This window comes from Spermophilus citellus (assembly GCF_964194105.1).
Source record: "Spermophilus citellus genome assembly, chromosome: 3".
NCBI classification, from domain to species: Eukaryota; Metazoa; Chordata; class Mammalia; order Rodentia; family Sciuridae; genus Spermophilus; species Spermophilus citellus.
The window spans coordinates 25,085,582-25,106,009 of NC_138184.1; the positions used below are offsets into that span (position 1 = coordinate 25,085,582).

At 37.2% G+C, this 20,428-nt stretch overlaps 1 protein-coding gene across 1 annotated transcript in view; it reads left to right on the top strand.

Moving 5' to 3' along the window:
- Positions 1-999: 999 nt before the first annotated feature.
- Positions 1,000-20,428, top strand: part of SCN10A (sodium voltage-gated channel alpha subunit 10) — a gene marked incomplete at both ends in the record, with an annotated part of 91,724 nt that continues 72,295 nt past the window's right edge. Inside the window, 3 exons of the mRNA XM_081283225.1 lie at positions 1,000-1,269; positions 3,115-3,233; positions 6,145-6,225. Coding sequence (XP_081139351.1) covers positions 1,000-1,269; positions 3,115-3,233; positions 6,145-6,225 — 470 coding nt within the window. The remainder of the gene's footprint in view (positions 1,270-3,114; positions 3,234-6,144; positions 6,226-20,428) is intronic.

The window sequence follows — 20,428 nt, forward strand, 5'->3', positions numbered from 1 at the left end:
GGCATAAAGTGGAGGGAGTCTCTTTGTCTCCATTAACTAGGTAACATGGTCATTGGCTTATAGCGAGAAGAGAAACAGATGGGGGTGGGTTTGCGCCTCAGTGGTAGTTCACTTGCTTAGCATTCATGAGTCCCTGGGTGCCATCCCCAGAACTAAGAGAGAGAGAGAGAGAGAGAGAGAGAGAGAGAGAGAGAGAGAGAGAGAGAGAGAGAGAGAAGAGAGAGAGAGAGAGAGAGAGGAGTCAGGAACGATGGAGTGTACTTGCAATCTCAGTCTAGAAGAAACTGCTGACTAGGGAAAATATGATTCCTAGATTACACTGATGTTCCCCAGCAGCATCCCTCAGCTGTCCAAGGTTCAAAGAAACCTGAATTAGACTGCCCTAGATGGACCTGGGATTGGGATTTAGGACAAGAATGAGGGCATAGCTAACACGGCATACCTCAGATCTCATCTGGTTATGAAGAAAATTGTTCAGCCATGAACAAAGAGCAGGAAACCAGGAGATCCTAATGAAGTTCAAAGGAAGGAATCCTGAAAATGTCAATAAATCAAACATTGTGTTCAGAAAGTAGGATGAGACTTAAGATAAAGTCGATCATGAACCCAAGTGTTCAACGAATGTAGGGGAGTGCCTGGAACTCTTCAGTCCTAAAATGAGCAAAGAGGGCAAAATGGCCAAAGCTGGGGCAGGGGTATGCGTTTCAGGCTGGTGAAGAAGAAATGACTTAGTGCTTGGGGAGCAAAGACAAGACCTGAGGTACCTGGAATAGGATGAATAAACAGTCTCCCATAAACATATGAGCACTGCAGGGGATGGGTTCCTGGGAGGAGCCTACTGTGAGTTAAGGGAGCAGGTGAAGAAGAGGGCGGGGAAGATGTTCTAGCCATCAGGGCATGATGGATGGGAGGGAAAGGGTGAGTGAGCAAGCTGTCACCTTTCTGTGCTTATTTTTACTCTCATAAGAGTTTAAATTCTTCCTGAAGAAGAATGAAAAAATGGAATTCCCCTTGGGGTCCCTGGAAACGACCAACTTCCGTCGGTTCACTCCAGAGTCACTGGCGGAGATTGAGAAGCGAATTGCTGCCCATCAGGCAGAAAAGAAAGTCAAAGATAAGCCTAGAGAGAAGAAGGACCAAGAAGAGAAGCCACGGCCCCAGCTGGACTTGAAAGCCTGCAACCAGCTGCCCAAGTTCTATGGTGAGCTCCCAGCAGAACTGGTCGGGGAGCCCCTGGAGGATCTAGACCCCTTCTACAGCACACACCGGGTAAGAGCTACCAGTAGGTATGTCTGCCCTCAGCTCTTGGAGAGGAAGTCTCAGTTCCACCTGGCCTAGGGAGTCTTCCTGAACCCTGGGTGATATGACAGTCTGCTAAAAGACTCAGTCCGTGGGAGATATAGTTAACTCACTACCTTGATGGTTTCTTTGAATCTTTATGAAATTTATGATAAGAGCTAATTAAACCCAAATCCTCAAAAAGCACACAACTGCTGCAGAACTTGCAGGAAAAGTTGGCAGCTTCTGGGGTGAGCTCTGGCGTAGACCCCCAGAGGTGTTGGCTTTCTTTGCAGGTGGAGGACAGAGATCTTGAGGTTGGGAGAAGGGACGTGGGAAAGGAGAACAAAAAACAGAATGATTTGAGCCAGTAATCCTCCAAGAATGATCTTGGAAACCCTAGGGTCTTTTAACTCATTCAGTGGATATGTGAAGTTGAAACTCTTTTGTAGTAATACTTTGATATCATTTGTCCTTTTTGTGCATGTTTTTTTGAGCATACAGTGGTAAACATGGAAGCTGTTGTTGGGGAATAACATCATCACTCGAACAGCTACTGGAATGTATGTGTGTCTGTACATTCCTGTGTTTGAAAATTTCCTAAGTTCTCCATTTTTAATATGATATATATACACATACATAAACATATGTACATACATATTGTATGTATATACTTATATATTTATATACTTATATATTAGTCAGCTTTCCTTTGCTTCAACAAAATATCCAAGAAAATCAACTTAAAAAGGAGGAAAGGTTTATTTTGGCTCATGGTCTCAGAGGTTTCAGTCCATGGCTACTTGGCCCATTACTCTGGGCCTATGGTGAGGTAGACCATCATGGAAGAAATTCATGGTAGAAGAAAAGTGCTCACCTCATGGTAGCCAAGAAGCAAAACCAAGAGGAGAGAGGAAGGGGCTGGGATCCCAATATCCCCTTCAAGGGTATATCACTGGTGACCTAACTTCCTCTCACTTAGTTCTCCCTCTTAAAGAGCCAACCACTTCCCAATAGTGCTACAGGCTGATGACCAAGACTTCAACACGTGTCCTCTGAGGGACATCTAAGGTCCAAACCATAATGACACACATATACACATGCACATTTGGGTATAATCAAAAATTATAAACATAAACAAAAACTCTAGAGTTCTCAACACTTTGGGGAAATAATGATTTTTTTTTTTAAATCAAGAAGTTTGAGAACTACTAGTCTAAACAAGAGGTGCTCTGAGTCAGTTACATCACCTGTATCATACTGTAGGTGCTCTACACAGTCAAGAAAATGGTGAGTACATGTTTGGTAGTCACAAAGGTCAGGAATCAGTTACCTCGATATGGTCTGTAGAGAAAATAAAAAGGCACCAGAATATCTTTCTCTCCTCTCTCTTGCCAAGAGCCTACACTCTCCTAAATGCTTAAAGGAAGGAATCAGGAGAGAGTTTAGGAGGAAGTAGACAACAGAAGGAGCATCACAGGACCAGGAACGGTCCTCAAATCAGAAGCAGAATTAAATGCAACCAGAACTCCACAATGATGCTGCCAGAATCTTCCCCTGGGCAAGGCGCATCTTACCAGCCCCCAGACAGCTGTCTGTCCATCAGGCACTCTCCGTGAGCCACAAAACAGGACTTTTTCTGGGAGAGTGAGGATATGGCTTTGAGTCCATGATCCTCCTAACTCTCTGCACCTCCCTCTGGCTCTCATGACTTGTGGCTCCCAGGCCCCTTCTTGCTCACATGCCTGGCCCTACACAACTCATGCTCAAAAAACATGGCTGTGTCAGGATTTCTGCTTCTCACTGGAGATCCACCTCTGCTCTGTTTTGTTTTAGACATTTATGGTGCTGAACAAAGGCAGGACCATTTCCCGGTTTAGTGCCACTCGAGCCCTTTGGATATTCAGTCCCTTCAACCTGATCAGAAGAACGGCCATCAAAATGTCTGTCCACTCGTATCCTTTGCACGGTTGCTTCTTCTGTTTGTTAGAATCTGGTTCTGTCCAGTACCTTCTTTAGAGGTTAAAAGTAGAGCTTCTTACAATGGAATCCTGAGACAATGAGGAGATTAAATTAATAAAGTTATTTGTGGCTTCAATATGCCCAATATCCCAAAACAGTTCCAAGATTGCCTCAATGGGACCTCACTGGACATGAGGCACTGCCAATATTACAGGTCACTCCAAAACTACTAGCAGGTTACAATATCTGTAGTCTGAGTTTCCTGCCATGGGGGAAAATAATGACTAGGGATTCATTGGTCAAACGTCTATATTACATGAGTTGCTTTAGGTAGCAGCAGAAGCCGTCTTTAGTTTTGTTTTTTGTTTTGTTTTATTTTGTTTTCAAGGCAAGCCAAGCTAGTAGACAAAAGAGACTTTGGCTTGGCTTCCAAAGATCTTCCCTGGTGACTGTCCAAATTGGAAATTCCCAATGACTAATTCAGCCCTGACTTCCAGAAAGTTGATATGCAAGAGCAGCCTTGCCTGGCAGATGGTGGCCTGCTGCTTCTTAGGAAACTCCAGTACAAAGGAGCTCCCACCTCACCCCACCCTCTGCCATGGGGGGAACAGCTTGTGGGATCTCTGCACAGTTCTCACTGAGTAAGCATCCCATAGAATCATCTGCACACTCAACAAGAAACTGCACTGCTTGATGAAGGTGCATTCCATTTTCTGTTTTCATGTTTTATCTTTATGGTTAACCTGTAGAAGTTATATTTTCTGAATTGAATATTGGATTTCCAGATTCTTCAAAAGCAAAGCTCCCTTTTCCTAAATACTTTCTAAATGTCAACTCTGTCCTAGGTACAGAAGTCTTGGAACCTGAGATTAGCATCCTCATTTTACAGATAATGAAACAGAGGTATTTAGTAAATTGCTCAAGGTCTCACAGATAGTTATGAGGTCCAGCCTCCATTCTTCTTAGGGTAGTACCTACAGTGAGGAAGTAGGTAGTTAATGGATATAAATTAGAGTAATTATTCTCTCAGTGTGTCGTCTCTACTTGGGCAGTTGTTGCTTTAAAAACATGTATATCTACATATATATCTACACAGAAATTACAAACAAAGAGAAATAACACATACATAAACTCCTCTTCATGGATTTTGGTCTAGGTAAATAAGAAACAGCTAATTGGAAATAAGATCCCTTTAAAGAACCAAGTGACCGGTAAATATTCTTTTCATCTTGAGATTTGAGAAGTAAATAATTCCTCAGTGGAGTCACAAGCTACATAGGACACCTGTTGAGGGGTCTCTTTCTCACAAAAGTCTATGTTATAGAGCAGTTATATATTTGAATCTCATCAATTTGGTGACTGTAGCCCCAAAAGATATTCTTCAAGGTGTGGAATCCTCAGGGTCTATAATTAATATTTCACTCAAAATTACAATTCCAAATACACGTTCTGTGAATATTTTTATTTGTAATCTTATGCACAAAATATATAACATTTTAAAGGTTTTGTAGAAGTAGAGATATGACTTTAATTTAAACCCGGGTTAACGTTTCCCCCTCTGTGGACATATTTCTTAATTTAATTGTAAATCAGCAAGAAAATGTGGTTTAATTAATAGAATTTCCCTGTTCAAAATAGATGTGTTCCTAAGTAACCATAAAACAAGGGTCACTAAAGGCACTTACAGAAAACTAAAGCCAATTTAAATATTTCTGCTCAAATTGAAATGATGAAAGATGAGTAGTGCGCTCTCTCTCTCTCTCTCTCTCTCTCTCTCTCTCTCTCTCTCTCTCCTTTCCTGTCTTTGCTTTCCTGTAGAAAATCTTGTTAGGAGGCCATCTAGCTCTGAGGAAATGTCCAAATGGGAGAAAGTTGTCTTTGGATCCTCCCAACCACCCTTTCTTCCACGTTTACCCTCTTCCACTCACCTTTCAAAGTCTCCTTCCACTTCCAGAATACCTTTGCCTATTCCCTTGCTCCTGGCATTTTCCTCTGTGGCAATGCATAGCTAATTCTATTTAGGATTTTCTTCCCAAGTGAGTAAGTCCCTTCCTGGTGCCTGACTCCTCCATTCCTACCCAGAAGTCTGTTTCCTCAATAAGACTGATCTCAGCTACATTAGGAAAATGATCTGACTAAAACAATCCCATAAAGGCTGGTACCCTTCCACTTATCTCCAACTTCCTAACTTCTCTTTGGCTTTTAGAATAAAAGAGACTTTTAGGTGGGTGAGGTAGCACACACCTGTAATCCCAGTAGCTTGGGAGGCTGAGATAGGAGGATTGTAAGTTCAAAGCCAGCCTCAGCAAAAGTGAGGTGCTAAGCAACTCAGTGAGATCTTATCTCTAAATTAAAAAAAAAATACAAAATAAGGCTGGGGATGTGTCTCAGTGGTTGAGTACCCCTGAGTCCCTGGTAATCCCCTAACCCGCCCCCCACCAAAAAAAAAAAAAGAATAAAAGAGACTTTTGCTGGTTGGAATTTCAGGTCACCTTGTCTGGTGAAATGAAAGTCTCAGGACAGAAGGACATTTTGGAAAAGGGACTCTATTTTCTTTTCTTTTTCCAAAGGGTCTGTTATAGACAGAGCTGAGCCCACATCTCCACACCATGTTTAACTGGCTGCAAGATCTCAGAAAATTTATTTAAGCTTTGAGATCAGTTTGCTCCCATCAAAAATATCAATAATAATATCCAGCCATAGATTGTTGTGTGCTGCTAGAAGTTAGTGGGCAGGGTTTTCAGCCCAGGTGAGGGATTCAGTAAATACGAGTGGTTATTATTTGACAAGACCATGATGCTAATATTAGCTAAGAGTTATGAACATCTTCAGCATCAAGATGATCCTAGATGACATCAAGGAGACAAGGTGACACTCAGCTCTTCCTTAACATTGGCCTCTCAGGTGGTTCACTGTATTTATTACTGTCACCATTGTGGTCAATTGTGTGTGCATGACCCGAACCGATCTTCCAGAGAAAATCGAGTGAGTAGATTGACTATAATCATTGTGCTGCTTTCGTTCTTTGTCCTCTTGCTTTTTAAAAAATTTTTTTTCTTGGTGGCTTTTTCCTTTCATTTGTCCTGTCATGTCTCCATTGGGAGACAAATTCTGTTATCTATTTGACTTTGTAATGATTAGACTTCTCCTTTGTGAAACAGACTGTGTTTCACATATAATCTTCAATTTCAAAAAGGTATAGATTCGTGGCTCTCAACCTAAGTTGCACATTGAAATTTCCCAGAAAGAGATTTTAAAATCCTGTTGCCCAGAGGGTCTGAATTCATTGGACAGGGTGCCCTGAGCAGAAGAGTCCTCTCCACACCCTGCCAACACACACTCATTGCTAAGTGTGCACGTGAATGAAGTTGAGGGAGGACCTACTCTGAAAGAGAGGCAGGAGTAAAGTTATAACAAAGTTAAAAACAAATGGAGGGGGGAAGATATTCACAAAATAACTCATGAATGTAGATATTTAGGTTGTCATGACTCACATCCTTCAAATTGACCTTAATATTCCTGAGCTTATTCTGTCTCCGTGGGTTAGCAGGCAAAGCCTCTGTAAGTTCAAAAGGAGTCCTTTCCCCAAACACCTGCACCACCACATCTGGGACAGAAGCCCCTACCTCAGTTTGTACCTTATGTTCCTTCAGGTATAACAACAGGATCTCTGCAAAGCTTTTTTAAAAAATATTTTTATTTGTTCTCTTTAGACATACATGATAGTAGTAGAGTGTATTTGGACATATTCTACATACATGGAATATAACTTCTCCTAATTAGGATCCCATTCTTGCAGTTGTACATGAAGTGGAGTTTCACTGGTCTTGTATTCATATAGGAACACAGGAAAGTTATGTCCAATTCATTCCACGGTCTTTTCTATTTCCATCCTCCCTCCCTTCCCTTCATTTCCCTTTATCTAATCCAATGAACTTTTATTCTCTCCCCCCTATTGTGTGGTAGCATCCACACATCAGAGAGAACATTCAGCCTTTGGTTTGGGGGGGATTGGCTGGATAGCATGATAGTCTCCAGTTCCATCCATTTACTGGCAAGTACCATAATTTCATTCTTCTTTATGGCTGAGTAATAATCTATTGTGTATATGTACCACATTTTCTTTATCCGTTCATCTGTTGAAGGGCACCTAGGTTGGTTCCATAGCTTAGCTATTGTGAATTGAACTGCAAAGCTTTCTTTTTTCCCCCAGCTTGTTTGTTTGTTTGGATTTTCTCTTTCTTTCTTTCTTTTTTCTTTCCTTCGTTTTTTTCTTTTTCTTTTTCTTTTTTTTTTTTTGCCAACCATAGCAGTAATGCACCCCACAATAGAGAATGTGTTCTATTTCTATTTATAGATTAACAGGGAAAAGATCTTGTGGTCACCTTGATTGATGCTGAAAAACCATTTGATAAAGTTCCATTTCCAGTTATGTTTTAAAAACTCTTAGAAAAAGTTGGAGTAGAATGGAATCACCTTGGTCTGAGAGAGGGTGCTCCTTCTTCAAAAGGTAGCCACCATCATACATAATTATGAACAGAGAGTCTTTCCCTTTCAGATCAACAACAACAACAAAAAGATGTCTATTTTCACCTCTCCAACTTTGTAAAGGAGTATATAAAGGCAAGAAAAAGAAATGAAGGGTTCAAGAATAAGTACCAAAGTGTAGTGATTTAGTATCATATTATGTATACAACATATCCAACATGATCTACAAACTATTAAAATTAGTAAGACAGCATAATGTAATAGCTGAATCTGAATTAATATACATAAATCAATTACACATCTAACAACAGACTAGAAAATTTTAAAATACCACTTACATTGGTATTTAAAAATATCAAGTACCTAGGAATAGGATTATCAAAGTATGAGTAAGATTTCTACACATAAAATTATAAAATCTATTAAGTAAAATTAAATAAAATCCAATAAATGGGGGAGACGATATTATGTTGTTGGACTCAAAGTCTCTCAATATTGGAAAAACTCCCCAAATGACTAGTCAGCTGAATATGATTCCCAAGAGAAATTCCATCAGGCTTTTATTGCATTACTTGACAAAGTGACTAAATTTGTATGAAAATGCACAGAGCAAATCATAACCGAGACACTTTTGAGGAAGAAAATCAAGGCAGGAGAACTCACTCTACTGGGTGTGAAGATATCCTAAAGCTGTAATAATGGAGTAGTATGTCACTGGTGTAAGATCAGTCAGACCATAAACAGACCAATGAATAGGCATCTGATTTGTGATCAAGGTGACACCACAGAACAGCAGGAAAAGGATAATCTTCAGTAAATGATGCAGGATAATCAGGAATCCCGGAAGAATAATGACATTGAACATCCAACTTCACAGCACACACAAGAGTTACTCTAGGGGAATTGATACCTAACTTTCTTTGTATAACACCAAGATGTAAAGCTTTTGGAAGGAAAAAAATTAAAGAATATGATCTCAGGATAGGGAAAGATTTTTTTAAAATCTTTTTAGATATACATGAGAGTAGAGTGTATTTTGACATATTCTATATACTTGGAGTATAAATTCCCATTCATGTGGTTGTACATGATGTGGAGTTACACTGGTCATGTATTCACATAAGAAGGGTAAGTTTTATCACATATGACGCAGGGCACTAACCATAGAAGGGAAAGACCAGTACATTTCAATATACTAAAATTAAGCCTTTCTGTTCATCAGAGGACAACTGGTTTTTCTGGTGTATTCTTTTTCTTTTCTTCATTTTTTTAAATTTTAATTGGTTATATATGACAACGGAAAGCATTACAAATGATATTACACATATAGAGCACAATTTTTCATATCTCTGGTTGTACACAAAGGAGAATCACACCATTCCTGTCTTCATACATGTACTTAGGGTAATGATGTCCATCTCATTCCACAGTCTTTCTTACCCCCATACCCCCTCCCTTCCCCTCCATCCCCCTTTCCTCTTTGCCTATCTAGAGTTCATCTAATCCTCCCCTGCCCCCACCAGCACATTATGAATCAGCATCCTTAAATCAGAGAAAATATTCAGCATTTGGTTTTGGGGATTGGCTTACTTCACTTAGCATTATATTCTCCACCTCCATCCATTTACCTGAAAATGCCATGATTTTATTCTCTTTTAATGCTGAATAATATTTCATTGTGTATATATACCACATTTTCTTTATCCATTCATCTACTGAAGGGCATCTAGGTTGCTTCCACAGTTTAGCTATTGTGAAGTGTGCTCCTATAAACATTGATGTGGCTGTGTTACTAAAGTACTCCTTTGGGTATAGACCAAGGAGTGGGATAGCTGAGTCAAATGGTGGTTCCAGTCCAAGTTTTCCAAGGAATCTCTATACAGCTTTCCATATTGGCTGCACCAATTTGCAGTCCCTCCAGCAATGTATGAGTGTACTTTTTTCCCCACATCCTCACCAACACTTATTGTTTATATTCTTGATGATTGCCATTCTGACTGGAGTGAGATGATATCTTAGAGTAGTTTTGATTTGCATTTCTCTAATTGCTACAGATGTTGAACATTTTTTCATATATTTGTTGACTGATTGTATATCTTCTGAGAAGTGTCTGTTCAGCTCCTTGGCCCACTTATTGATTGGGTTATTTGCTTTTTTGATGTGAAGATTTTTGAGTTCTTTATATATCCTAGAGGTTAGTGTGCCATCCAATGTGTATATGGTAAAAATTTGCTCCAAAAATGTAGGCTGTCTATCCAACTCACTGATTGTTTCTTTTGCTGAGAAGAAGCCTTTTAATTTGAATCCATCCCATTTACTGATTCTTGACTCCTATTCTTGCACTATAGGAGTCTTATTAAGGAAGTTGGGGCCTATCTGACATAATGGAGATTTGGGCCTCCTTTTTCATCTAATAGATGCAGTGTCTCTGGTTTTATTCCTAGGTCCTTGATCCACTTTGAGTTGAGTTTTGTGCATGGTGAGAGATAGGAATTTAATTTCATTGTGTTGCATATGAATTTCCAGTTTTCCCAGCACCATTTGTTGAAGAGGCTATCTTTTCTCCAATGTACATTTTTAGTGCCTTTGTCTAGTATAAGTTAACTGTATTTATGTGGGTTAGTCTCTGTGTCCTCTATTCTGTACCATTGGTCTACAAGTCTATTTTGGTACAAATACCATACTGCTTTTGTTACTATTGCTCTATAGTATAATCTGGTATAGTGATGCCGCCTGCTTCACTCCTTTTGCTGAGGATTGCTTTAGCTACTCTGGGTCTCTTGTTTTTCCAGATGAATTTCATGTCTGCTTTTTCTATTTCTATGAGGAATGTCATTGATATTTTGACTGGAATTGCATTAAATCTGTATAGTACTTTTTGTAGTATGGTCATGTTGACAATATTAATTCTGCCTATCCAAGAACAAGGTAAATCTTTCCATCTTCTAAGGTCTTTTGTAATTTCTTTAGCCTTCTGTAGGTCTTCTACTACTTTTGGTGTTGATTTTGTTTTTCTTTTTCTAGGGTTTTGAGATGTAATGTTAGGTCATTTATTTGTTGATTTTTTTCCTTCTTTTAAGGAATGAACTGCATGCAATGAACTGTCCTCTTAGTACTGCCTTCACAATGTCCCAGAGATTTTGATACATTTTGATACATTTATCTGTGTTCTTATTCACCTCTAAGAATTTTTTAATCTCCTCCTTGATGTCTTTTGCAACCCATTGTTCATTCAGTAGCATATTATTTAGTCTCCAGGTGTTGGAGTATCTTTTCTTTTTAAATTTTATCATTGATTTCTAATTTCATTCCATCATGATCTGGTAGAATGCAGGGTAGTCTCTCTACTTTTTTATATTTGCTAAGAGTTGCTTTGGGCCATAATGTATGATCTATTTTAGAAAAGGATCCATGTGCTGCTGAGAAGAAAGTGTATTTGCTTATTGAAGAATGAAATATTCTATATATGTCAGCTAAGTCTAAGTTATTGAGTATATCATTGAGTTCTATAGTGTCTTTGTTCAGCTTTTATTTGGAAGATCTATCCAGGGGTGAAAGAGGTGTGTTAAAGTCACCCAGAATTATTGTGTTGTGGTCTATTTGACTCTTGAACCTAAGTTTGATGAATATAGACACTCGGGCATATAAATTTATTATTGTTATGTCTTGTTGATGAATGGTTCCCTTCAGCAGTATGAAATAACCTTCTTTATCCCTTTTGATTAATTTTGGCTTGAAATCTACTTTATTTGATATGAGGCTGGAAACTCCTGCTTGTTTCCACAGTCCATGAGAGTGGTATGATTTTTCCCAACCTTTCACCTTCAGTCTGTGGATGTCTTTTCCTGTGAGATGAGTCTCTTGGAGACAGCATATTGTTACATAATTTTTAAAAGAGAATCTTGCCAGTCTATGTCTTTTCATTGGTGAGTTTAGGCCATTAACATTCAGGGTTATTATTGAGACATTATTTGTATTTCCAGCCACTTTGCTTATTTTTGGTATTTAACTTGACTTTGTTTCTCCTTTGATTAGTTTTTCCTTTAGTGTAATTCCTCCCTTTGCTGATTTTCATTGTTGTTTTTGAATTCCTCTTCATGGAATATTTTGCCAAGGATGTTCTGTAGTGCAGGCTTTCTATTTGTAAATTCTTTAAAACTTTTGTTTATCATGGAAGGTTTTTATTTCATCATCAAATCTATAGCTTAATTTTTCTGGATATAAAATTCTTGGCTGGCGTCCATTTTCTTTTAGAGCTTGGTATATGCTCTTCCAGGATCTCCTGGTTTGGAGGTGTGGGTTGAAAAATCTGCTGAGATCCAAATTGGTCTCCCCCTTTTTGTGATCTGAATCCTCTCTCTTGCAGCCTTTAAGATTCTCTCCTTATTCTGTATGCTAGGCATTTTCATTATAATGTGCCTTGGTGTAGATCTGTTGTAATTTTGTACATTTGGTGTCCTGTAAGCTTCTTGTATTTGATTTTCCAATTCATTCTTCAGGTTTAGGAAATTCTCTGATATTACCTCATTGAAGAGATTGTTCCTTCCTTTGGTTTGAAACTCTGTGCCTTCCTCTATCCCAATAACTCTTAGATTTGGTCTTTTGGTGTTATTCCATAATTATTGGATGTTCTGATCATGGTTCCTTACCATCTTCACTGTGTGGTCAATTTTATTTTCCAGATTGTATACCTTGTCTTCATTATCTTATGTTCTGTCTGTTGATGATGCTTTATATTGAGTTTTTTTATTTGGTTTATTGTATCCTTCATTTCAAGGATTTCTGATTGTTCTTTTTTCAGACTCTCTATTGCTTTCTTGAAGTAATCTTTTGCTACCTATCTTTTCTCCCTTATCTCTTTGTTGGTGTGATCAATGGTTGCCTATATTTTCTCTCCTATCTCTTCGTTAGAATGATTAATTTTTGCCTGTATTTTCTCATTTAGGTATTCTTTAATTAACAGATCATTTTAATTATGAACATTCTGAACCCCTTCTCTGACATTTCATCAACTGTGCTACCATCGGTTCTGTTATTATCATATCCTGGTTTGTTTGGGGCACTTTCCTCCTTTGGTTTTTCATGTTGTCTATGTGATTTCTTTACTTGGAGTGTCAATCTGAGGTATTACAGTTTCTATCCATAATCTGTGCAGATTATCTGTATCTCACCTTGGTGTTAGGCTTCCAGACCCTGCCATGTCCCAGGATGGATGCTACTGCAACTATAGGTGGTGGTGGCAATAGCAGGAGGTAATTGAGATAGCAGTGGAGGTGCCCAAGAGGGAGGCAACTTCTTTCAGAGATGGGGCTGAAAGGGTAGGCCTTATACTGGCTTTGGGATGCCTACTGTAAGATGTAGCTGCTTCTAGGCCCTGTCTGTTATACCAAGGGTAGAGGCTACTGCATGGGGAAGGCTATGGGGAGTATTTATTATTATTATTATTATTATTATTATTATTATTATTATTATTATAAAGGCAAGAGAAATTGCTACAAATTAGGAGAATAAAAACCCCCAAGACAGAAGAGAGAGGTTGGGAAGAGGCTGCAAAGTGCTTGTAATGTTCCATTTTGTGAAGCAGGTAGTTGTCACACAAGCTGCTATGAACTGAAAATTCATACATTGAAACTCTAACCTCCCAGATTACTGTGTTGGACATACAGCATTTAAGGTGATGAGTGAGGTCAAATGAGGTCACCAGGGTGAAACTTATCTTATAAAACTGGTGTTCCTGTAAGAGCCCTGTGAATACCTGGGAGAAGATAGCCATCTACAAGCCAGGAAGGGGATTTTTGTTAGCCCTGGATCCTCCTGGCACTCTGATCTCACACTTCCAGTCCCTGAACTATGAGAGAATTTCTTTTGTTCAATTTTTCTGTTCTATAGTGTTTTGTTATGGCATCCAGAGCTGACTAATACACAAGCATTCATTTGAAAACCACATAAAAACATAGAAGTTTACATCTCATGTGCATTTTTATTAATATTGCATATTCTAACAAAATGTTTTAAAAACAAATTTTTAAAAATAATTGCATTGAATAAGTAAAATACAAATCAGAAGACAGTAATTAAGGAGAGAAATTACAAAATTAGAAAATCCTGTTGTATATCACTAAAATCACATAGCATGTAAAACTTTTATCCTTCTTTTGAACTTTTCATACAAAGCACTTCTTCTCAAAACGAGTTATTTGGGAGTTATCCAGGGTTTCTGGTTAAATATGGATGGTAACATGCATATATTTTAGCCCACTCTCTCAAAATGCCAATAAAATGACAGCATGGAAATAAAAGCAGTATAAATACACAAGAACAAAGAGAAGAGAACGGAAATCACAGAGGACAAAGGCTGTCAAAACAATCTTGGGAGACCAAGAGTGGGTGGGAGAGTGGTAAATCACTTAGCTGATCAGGGCTTGGTAAGCCACGGCGCCTGCAGAGGGGAATAAAAATGAGGATCAGGCATTTTACCCCCTGCAAGCTCCAGAGGTACTGGAAATAGTGACAGGATACAAATAGCAAAAAAAAAAAAAAAAAATGGGAGCAGAAAGAAAAAAAAAATGTGGGAGCAGAGAATATGTTCACTTATTGTTGTTTCTATAATAGTGAAGTTTAAAAAATCTTCTTTAGGGTTGATAAATCAAGGAAGGTGGGGGGAAAGTCATGTTCAACAGCACAAGGGTAAGCCTAAGAAAGTTGTTATTTAATGCAATGGATGGATAAACCAAAGAGGAAACAGAATTGTCAAATGTAAATAAGAGATTCTGTTTCAGGAAATAGCATTTTTAAGGGTAATGTATTACATAGTTTTAATTATGATGATATATTTACGGTGATGTTTGTACTTACAAAGCTAAACACTACAGCAAAATTACAAACTCTTCTAACCATCAGAAGAATTGTACACAAAAAATAAAAGGAAATAAAACATGACAGGTAATCAAGTATTTTAAAGGCCATAAAATACATAATACAAGCAAATCTGTCATGTCAGCAAGTATAAATGGATTTGACTCACTTAATCAAAAAATTCATATAGTATTACCTAAGAAAGATGTTCTTCAGAATGACACAAAAGACTAAAATTAAAGAATTGACAAAGATGCCCCCAAAGGCAAAGAAAGCAAGTTATGATCTGTATCAGAGAAAGCGGAAGTTAGGCTAAAAAACATTGAACATAACAAAAATGACATGTTTTAAAGTTTATTCATAATGGTAATTCACCTTTTTTTTTTTTTTTGGTAGTGGACATTGAAATCAGGGAACTCGATCACTGAGCCACATCCCCAGCCCTATTTTGAATTTTATTTAGAGACAGAGTCTCACTGAGTTGCTCAGTGCCTCGACATTGCAGAGGCTGACTTTGAACTTGCAATCCTCCTGCCTCAGCCTCCCCAGCTGAGGCACACCTGACAATTCATATCTTTTTAACAAATATTATGGCAACACTATTTATAAATCAAAAAAGTGTGTTAATAGACACAAACATTGAGGACTAGGAAAGATTAATTTATTTCTTTCAGCCTATACCAGATCAGGTAAATTAAAAAAATAAAGAAAAATATGACTTAAGCTATATAAATATGATATATCTGATTATTATATTGCAAACTATATTCCCTGAAAATAGAGATTATGTCTCCTTTTCAAAAGACCATACAAATTGACCAAATAGTAAATCATCCAAAAACCTCAATAAGTTCCAGAAATAACATAAATTAACATAATAAAAAATTATCTGATTTCAATGCAATACAATTAGAAAATAGTAGTAAAATCAGAAAAAATGGGAAGTCTTTTCACTTGATAATTTTAAAATCTTCTCTTAAGAAACTCTTACATAAAAGACTTATAAATTTAAACTACAGAATTTCTAGGAAAGCAAAATGTTTTAAAAACCAATTTAATTGGAACCTTAAAATGTAAAAATATGTTCAGGATAATTTACAGCATTCATCATATCATATTTATATTAGTAAAAGTTGAAAAAAAATATTTAAGTACCTAACATAAAACTAGACAAAAAATGATAAAATAAATGAGAAGAAAACAGAAAGAAAAAATAATTACAAAAGAGAAAAAATTGGAAAGCAAAACAAGAGAATTAATACATACAAAAGCTGCTGTTTTTTTTTTTTAATGCCCAAAACCTTTATACTGAAAAGTGATAAAATATTATTGAGAAAAATTTCGAACCACTTAAATAAACTCAGGATATCTCAGGTTAATGGATTAGAAGCCTCACTACTATTAAAATGTTAATGGTATCTAAATTAATCTATAGATTCAGTGAAATGTCAATTAAACTCTCAGTAGCGATAGTTTTGCAGAAATTGGATAAATAGCTTTTACTTGCATGGATGAAGGAAAATTTACTTAATGATTACCCTGTTGGTAGGCATTCATGTTGATTCTAATCAATGTAATCCTCCTATTTTGCCATTATAGTTAATTCTCTGATGAATAGCTTTATGCACATATCTTTATACACATAATGTGGGTCAATTTAAGGAATAAATTTCTAGAAGTGGAATTACCTGGACCAAGGCATGTACCATTTTAATTTTTGAGATATTGTCCAATTGTCTTCCACAGTTATATCAATATCCATTCCTAGTGATTATTAAATCCATTCTTTATCAGACTTTGCATTAACTGAATTATTGACAGAATTTCCTTTATAAACACACTTTGAAAAAAACATAAAATATAAAAAAATCTTCCTTTCTGATGCTAGTCCTGGAAACTCCTGTGACAGTATTTGGTGATGCTGAGCGTCCTTGGCCTTGTGGATTTTACTTTTGAAATGCAAACTGATAACAACCATTAGTTGTTTGCTACATTGCTGGGAGTCCAGAAGAAGAAAATAAATATCCTCGGGATAGACTGGAGCTCCAAGGATCATGCTGTGTATTTTTAAGGGAAAAATAAATTGTAGCCAGTGAAGAATCAGAAGCAAATCCTATCTCTGTGTTCTTGATACAATCTTGTGGACCCAAGTGGTTCCCTGCATTTATCTTCCCTCTCTTTCATTAACCCTCCCTGAAACACTAACTTTGCACTATTACCTGCTGATAATCATAGCTCCCTACCTCCCTGACTATCTGTTTGCCTGAAGGAAGATAGAGATACGTATTCCATTTTAAAATCACTTCTTGTGCTCACAAAGTAACAAGAGATCCAGTAGGGCTAAAATAGAGAAGAATATGACAGATTGACATTCAGGAGGAAGCAAAAGGTGCAAAGTAGACTAGAGTAGGACTTTCCCACTATTCTCATGCCTGAGACTCACACAGAATCATGGAAAGAGTACTTTAATAATTTTAGGACACTCATCACTAACCATACTGAGACTCTGGAAAGACAACTCACAAATTGCAGCAGTTTGGTTGCAGAGAAAACCATAGTGAAAAGAGAAGTGTTTTATCATCTGGGGGGAAACCAAACAAACATGTGAAGTGAAGCTGAGCCTAATGGCAAATGGAATTATGTCCCTGGCACTGCATACATATAGTTTTTTTCTTTTCAAATTTATGAGAAAGCTATCATATCGTATGCATGTTTTATCTGATGCTTTTTAAAAAATCAATATTGTGCTTTGGTTATTTATCTAAATGGACAACTGTAGACCTCATTGATTAATTTTCACTGTTAGATAATATTCCATAAAGATATTCTGTATTTTCTTCTAAAGGTCATAATTTTTCTTTCCACATTTAGATATTTCATCCTTCTAGAATTTACTTTTGCATGTGTGTTGTATGAGACAGGTTTCCAATAATTCTTCATATAAATCATCCCAACCTCATTTTTAATGGACCATCAATTCCCAAGTGATTCCTACAATTGAGTCTGTCACATACCAGATTCCTACTCCCACTTGAATCTGTTTCTCCCAGGAATCTGTCATTCATTTCCTGCATCAGCATCACACAGATTTAATGCTTTATAATAAGACATGGAGGGTTGATGCTTGTGTACCTGCTTATTTGTCTTATTGAAAATGATCTTGTTTCTTTTTTCTCATTTCTATAGCACATATCAATTTAAGGGTCATATTTTCAAGCTGTATCCTGATAATGCTGTTGAAAATTTATCTATCATCACAAGAAGAATCACCATATTTACAATATACAGCCTGCCCACATATCAGCCTGTCATATCTCTTAATTTTTACAGGACTTCTTTTATATTCCTCCAGGAGATTTTTATAATGTCTTGTCCCTACATACATTACAATTTTGATTGCTCTTTTGAATATTTATTTTTATTATTAAATATGTCCAGGTTTTGCATCCAGCAAATTTGCTGAGATCCTTGACAAGTTATATTTCTCTATAGATGCTCTCAGACTTATTACATGGTCAACGATATCATCTGCAAGCAGTGTTGAACTTGTTTCTTTCCTCTATGGTCTTTATGTCTCTTGTTTATTTTTCTTGTCATATTAAATTGGCCAGGACCTTCAGCGCAATGCTGAGTCTAAGTTGTAATCATGAGCAGATTCTTTTCTTCCTGGTTTTCAAAGAGTGTGCTTCTAAGGTTTCATGATTGTCATGATGTCCATGAATTCTCATAATTACAAGTTGTGGACAGTTCTTTCCATTTATAGTTTTTTAAGATTTTTGTTATAAATATGTGTTGGATTTTTATCAATATCTTTATATTAATTAAGATCCACAGAAAGTCTTTCATCTGTTAATATGGAAGTCTACATTAATGGATCTGCTAACCTGTTTTTCATGCAGCTGATATTTCTGCCAGATGCAGTTTGCCAGTATATTTGATTTATTTTGGTAAATGAGGTGGGTCTATAATTATGTTATATATAAATATAAAGCATCAATCCACCACAAGACAAGTGGAGAATGGATGTCAATAACTTCACAAAATATGCAAAAAATATATAAATCATGACAATGTATAATCATCACTGAATTTTATTGGATCGTTTTTCCCTGGAACCCAGTTTATTATCTCTTATCATTTTTATCAAATAGTGATATTAAACTACCAAAACTTCTATATTATTTTCCCCACTTTTAAAACAATTGGCTATCTCTACAAGCACAAAATAAGGCTTTTCCTATACAAAATTGTCAGAATCAATGTTAAAGTTTGAAAAGACACCATAACTATAGAGTGACCTGTTCATCTTCATATCAAAAACAAGCACACTCTTGCTAAGACAGGAAACCAGCTTCAAAATCAATGATAGATATTGTGGTTGGAAAGGAAGCAAGAAAAACAATTGGTAGAATTCTTTCAGCAGAACCACTGTATTACTTATAATGTGACTGGCATTTAAAATCAATGACTGTTATGTATGTGAACAAAGACATTTTACTTTATCATTGAACAAAACTGACTTAATCAGTTGTCAGCATATGTTCGATCTATATGTGAGAGAAGTGCTTAATGACGCTTTGTTCTACTTACTGTGAAGCTGATTTTAAAAGAAGAGATTTTTCTTTTTTTAATTAAAGATTAGTTTTAAACTATGAAACACACTTTAAAAAGTAATTTGGTTTTACTGAGTGGGGTAGCACATCCCTGTAATCCCAGCGACTCCGGAGCCAAAGTAGGAGGATCAAAAGTTTGAGGCCAACCTCAGCAACTTAGCAAGGCCCTAAGCAACTTAGCAAGACCCTGTCCCAAAATAAAAAATAAAAAAGGCTGTGGACATGGCTCAGTGATTAAGTGACCCTGCATTCAGTCCCTGGTACCAAAAAACAAAAGAAGGTAAGTTGGCTTATACACCAGTATTTGTAGCAGTATTATTCATAAGAGCCAAAAGGTGGAAATAACTCAAATTTTCATTAATAGATGAATTGACAAACAACATGTAGTTTATACAGAAAGGATGGACTATTATTCAGCCTTAAAATGAATGCCAATATGTCCCAACATGGATGAACCCTTGAAAAAAAACATTATGCCAAGTAAACTAAGCCAAACTAAGAGAACAAATGCACAATTCTGTTTATATAAAGGACTTAGAGTAGGAAAAATTATAAGGACAGAGTGTAGAGGTTCCCAAGGAGTGGGGAATGAGGAGTTGTTGTTTCATAGGTACATTTCTGTTTGAGAAGATGAAAAAGTGAAGAGTCTACAGCATTGTAATTGCATTTAATACCACCGAATTGTATACTTAAAAATGGTTAAAGAGGCAAATTTTATGCTATCCAAAGGCAAGAGGCTGCTTCCAGATGCCAGCACACACCTTATTCCTGGAAAACAGCTGGGGTCCTGAAAGAACGAACAGCAAGGAGGCATTCCCCCTCCCGGGTTTCGGCACCAATGAAAGAATGAACAAGGCTTGTCGTCGGAGCCCATTTATTGAGGAACAGCTCTGCATATTGATAGAGCCAGGGGTGGTTTGACAGTTGGCATGGGGTGATTTTTGATTGGAGGGTAAGGATCAGGTGAGCCAGCAGGGCTCTTATTGGTGGGTAAGGATCAGGTGAGCCAGCAGAGCTCTGATTGGTGGGTAAGGATATTGTGAGCCAGAAGGGCTCACCATTGGATGCCTCTTCTTGGGGGATGGGGAAGTTAGTCTTTGGAGCCAGGATGACTCCCAACAGCCTCCAGACCCTGATTTGCTGTTGAGGGACATGGTGGAAATTGTGAATACAAACTGCTTGTGGCCACTTAGTGCACGTCACCTCCACCTACTAGGCAGAGACAAAAAGTG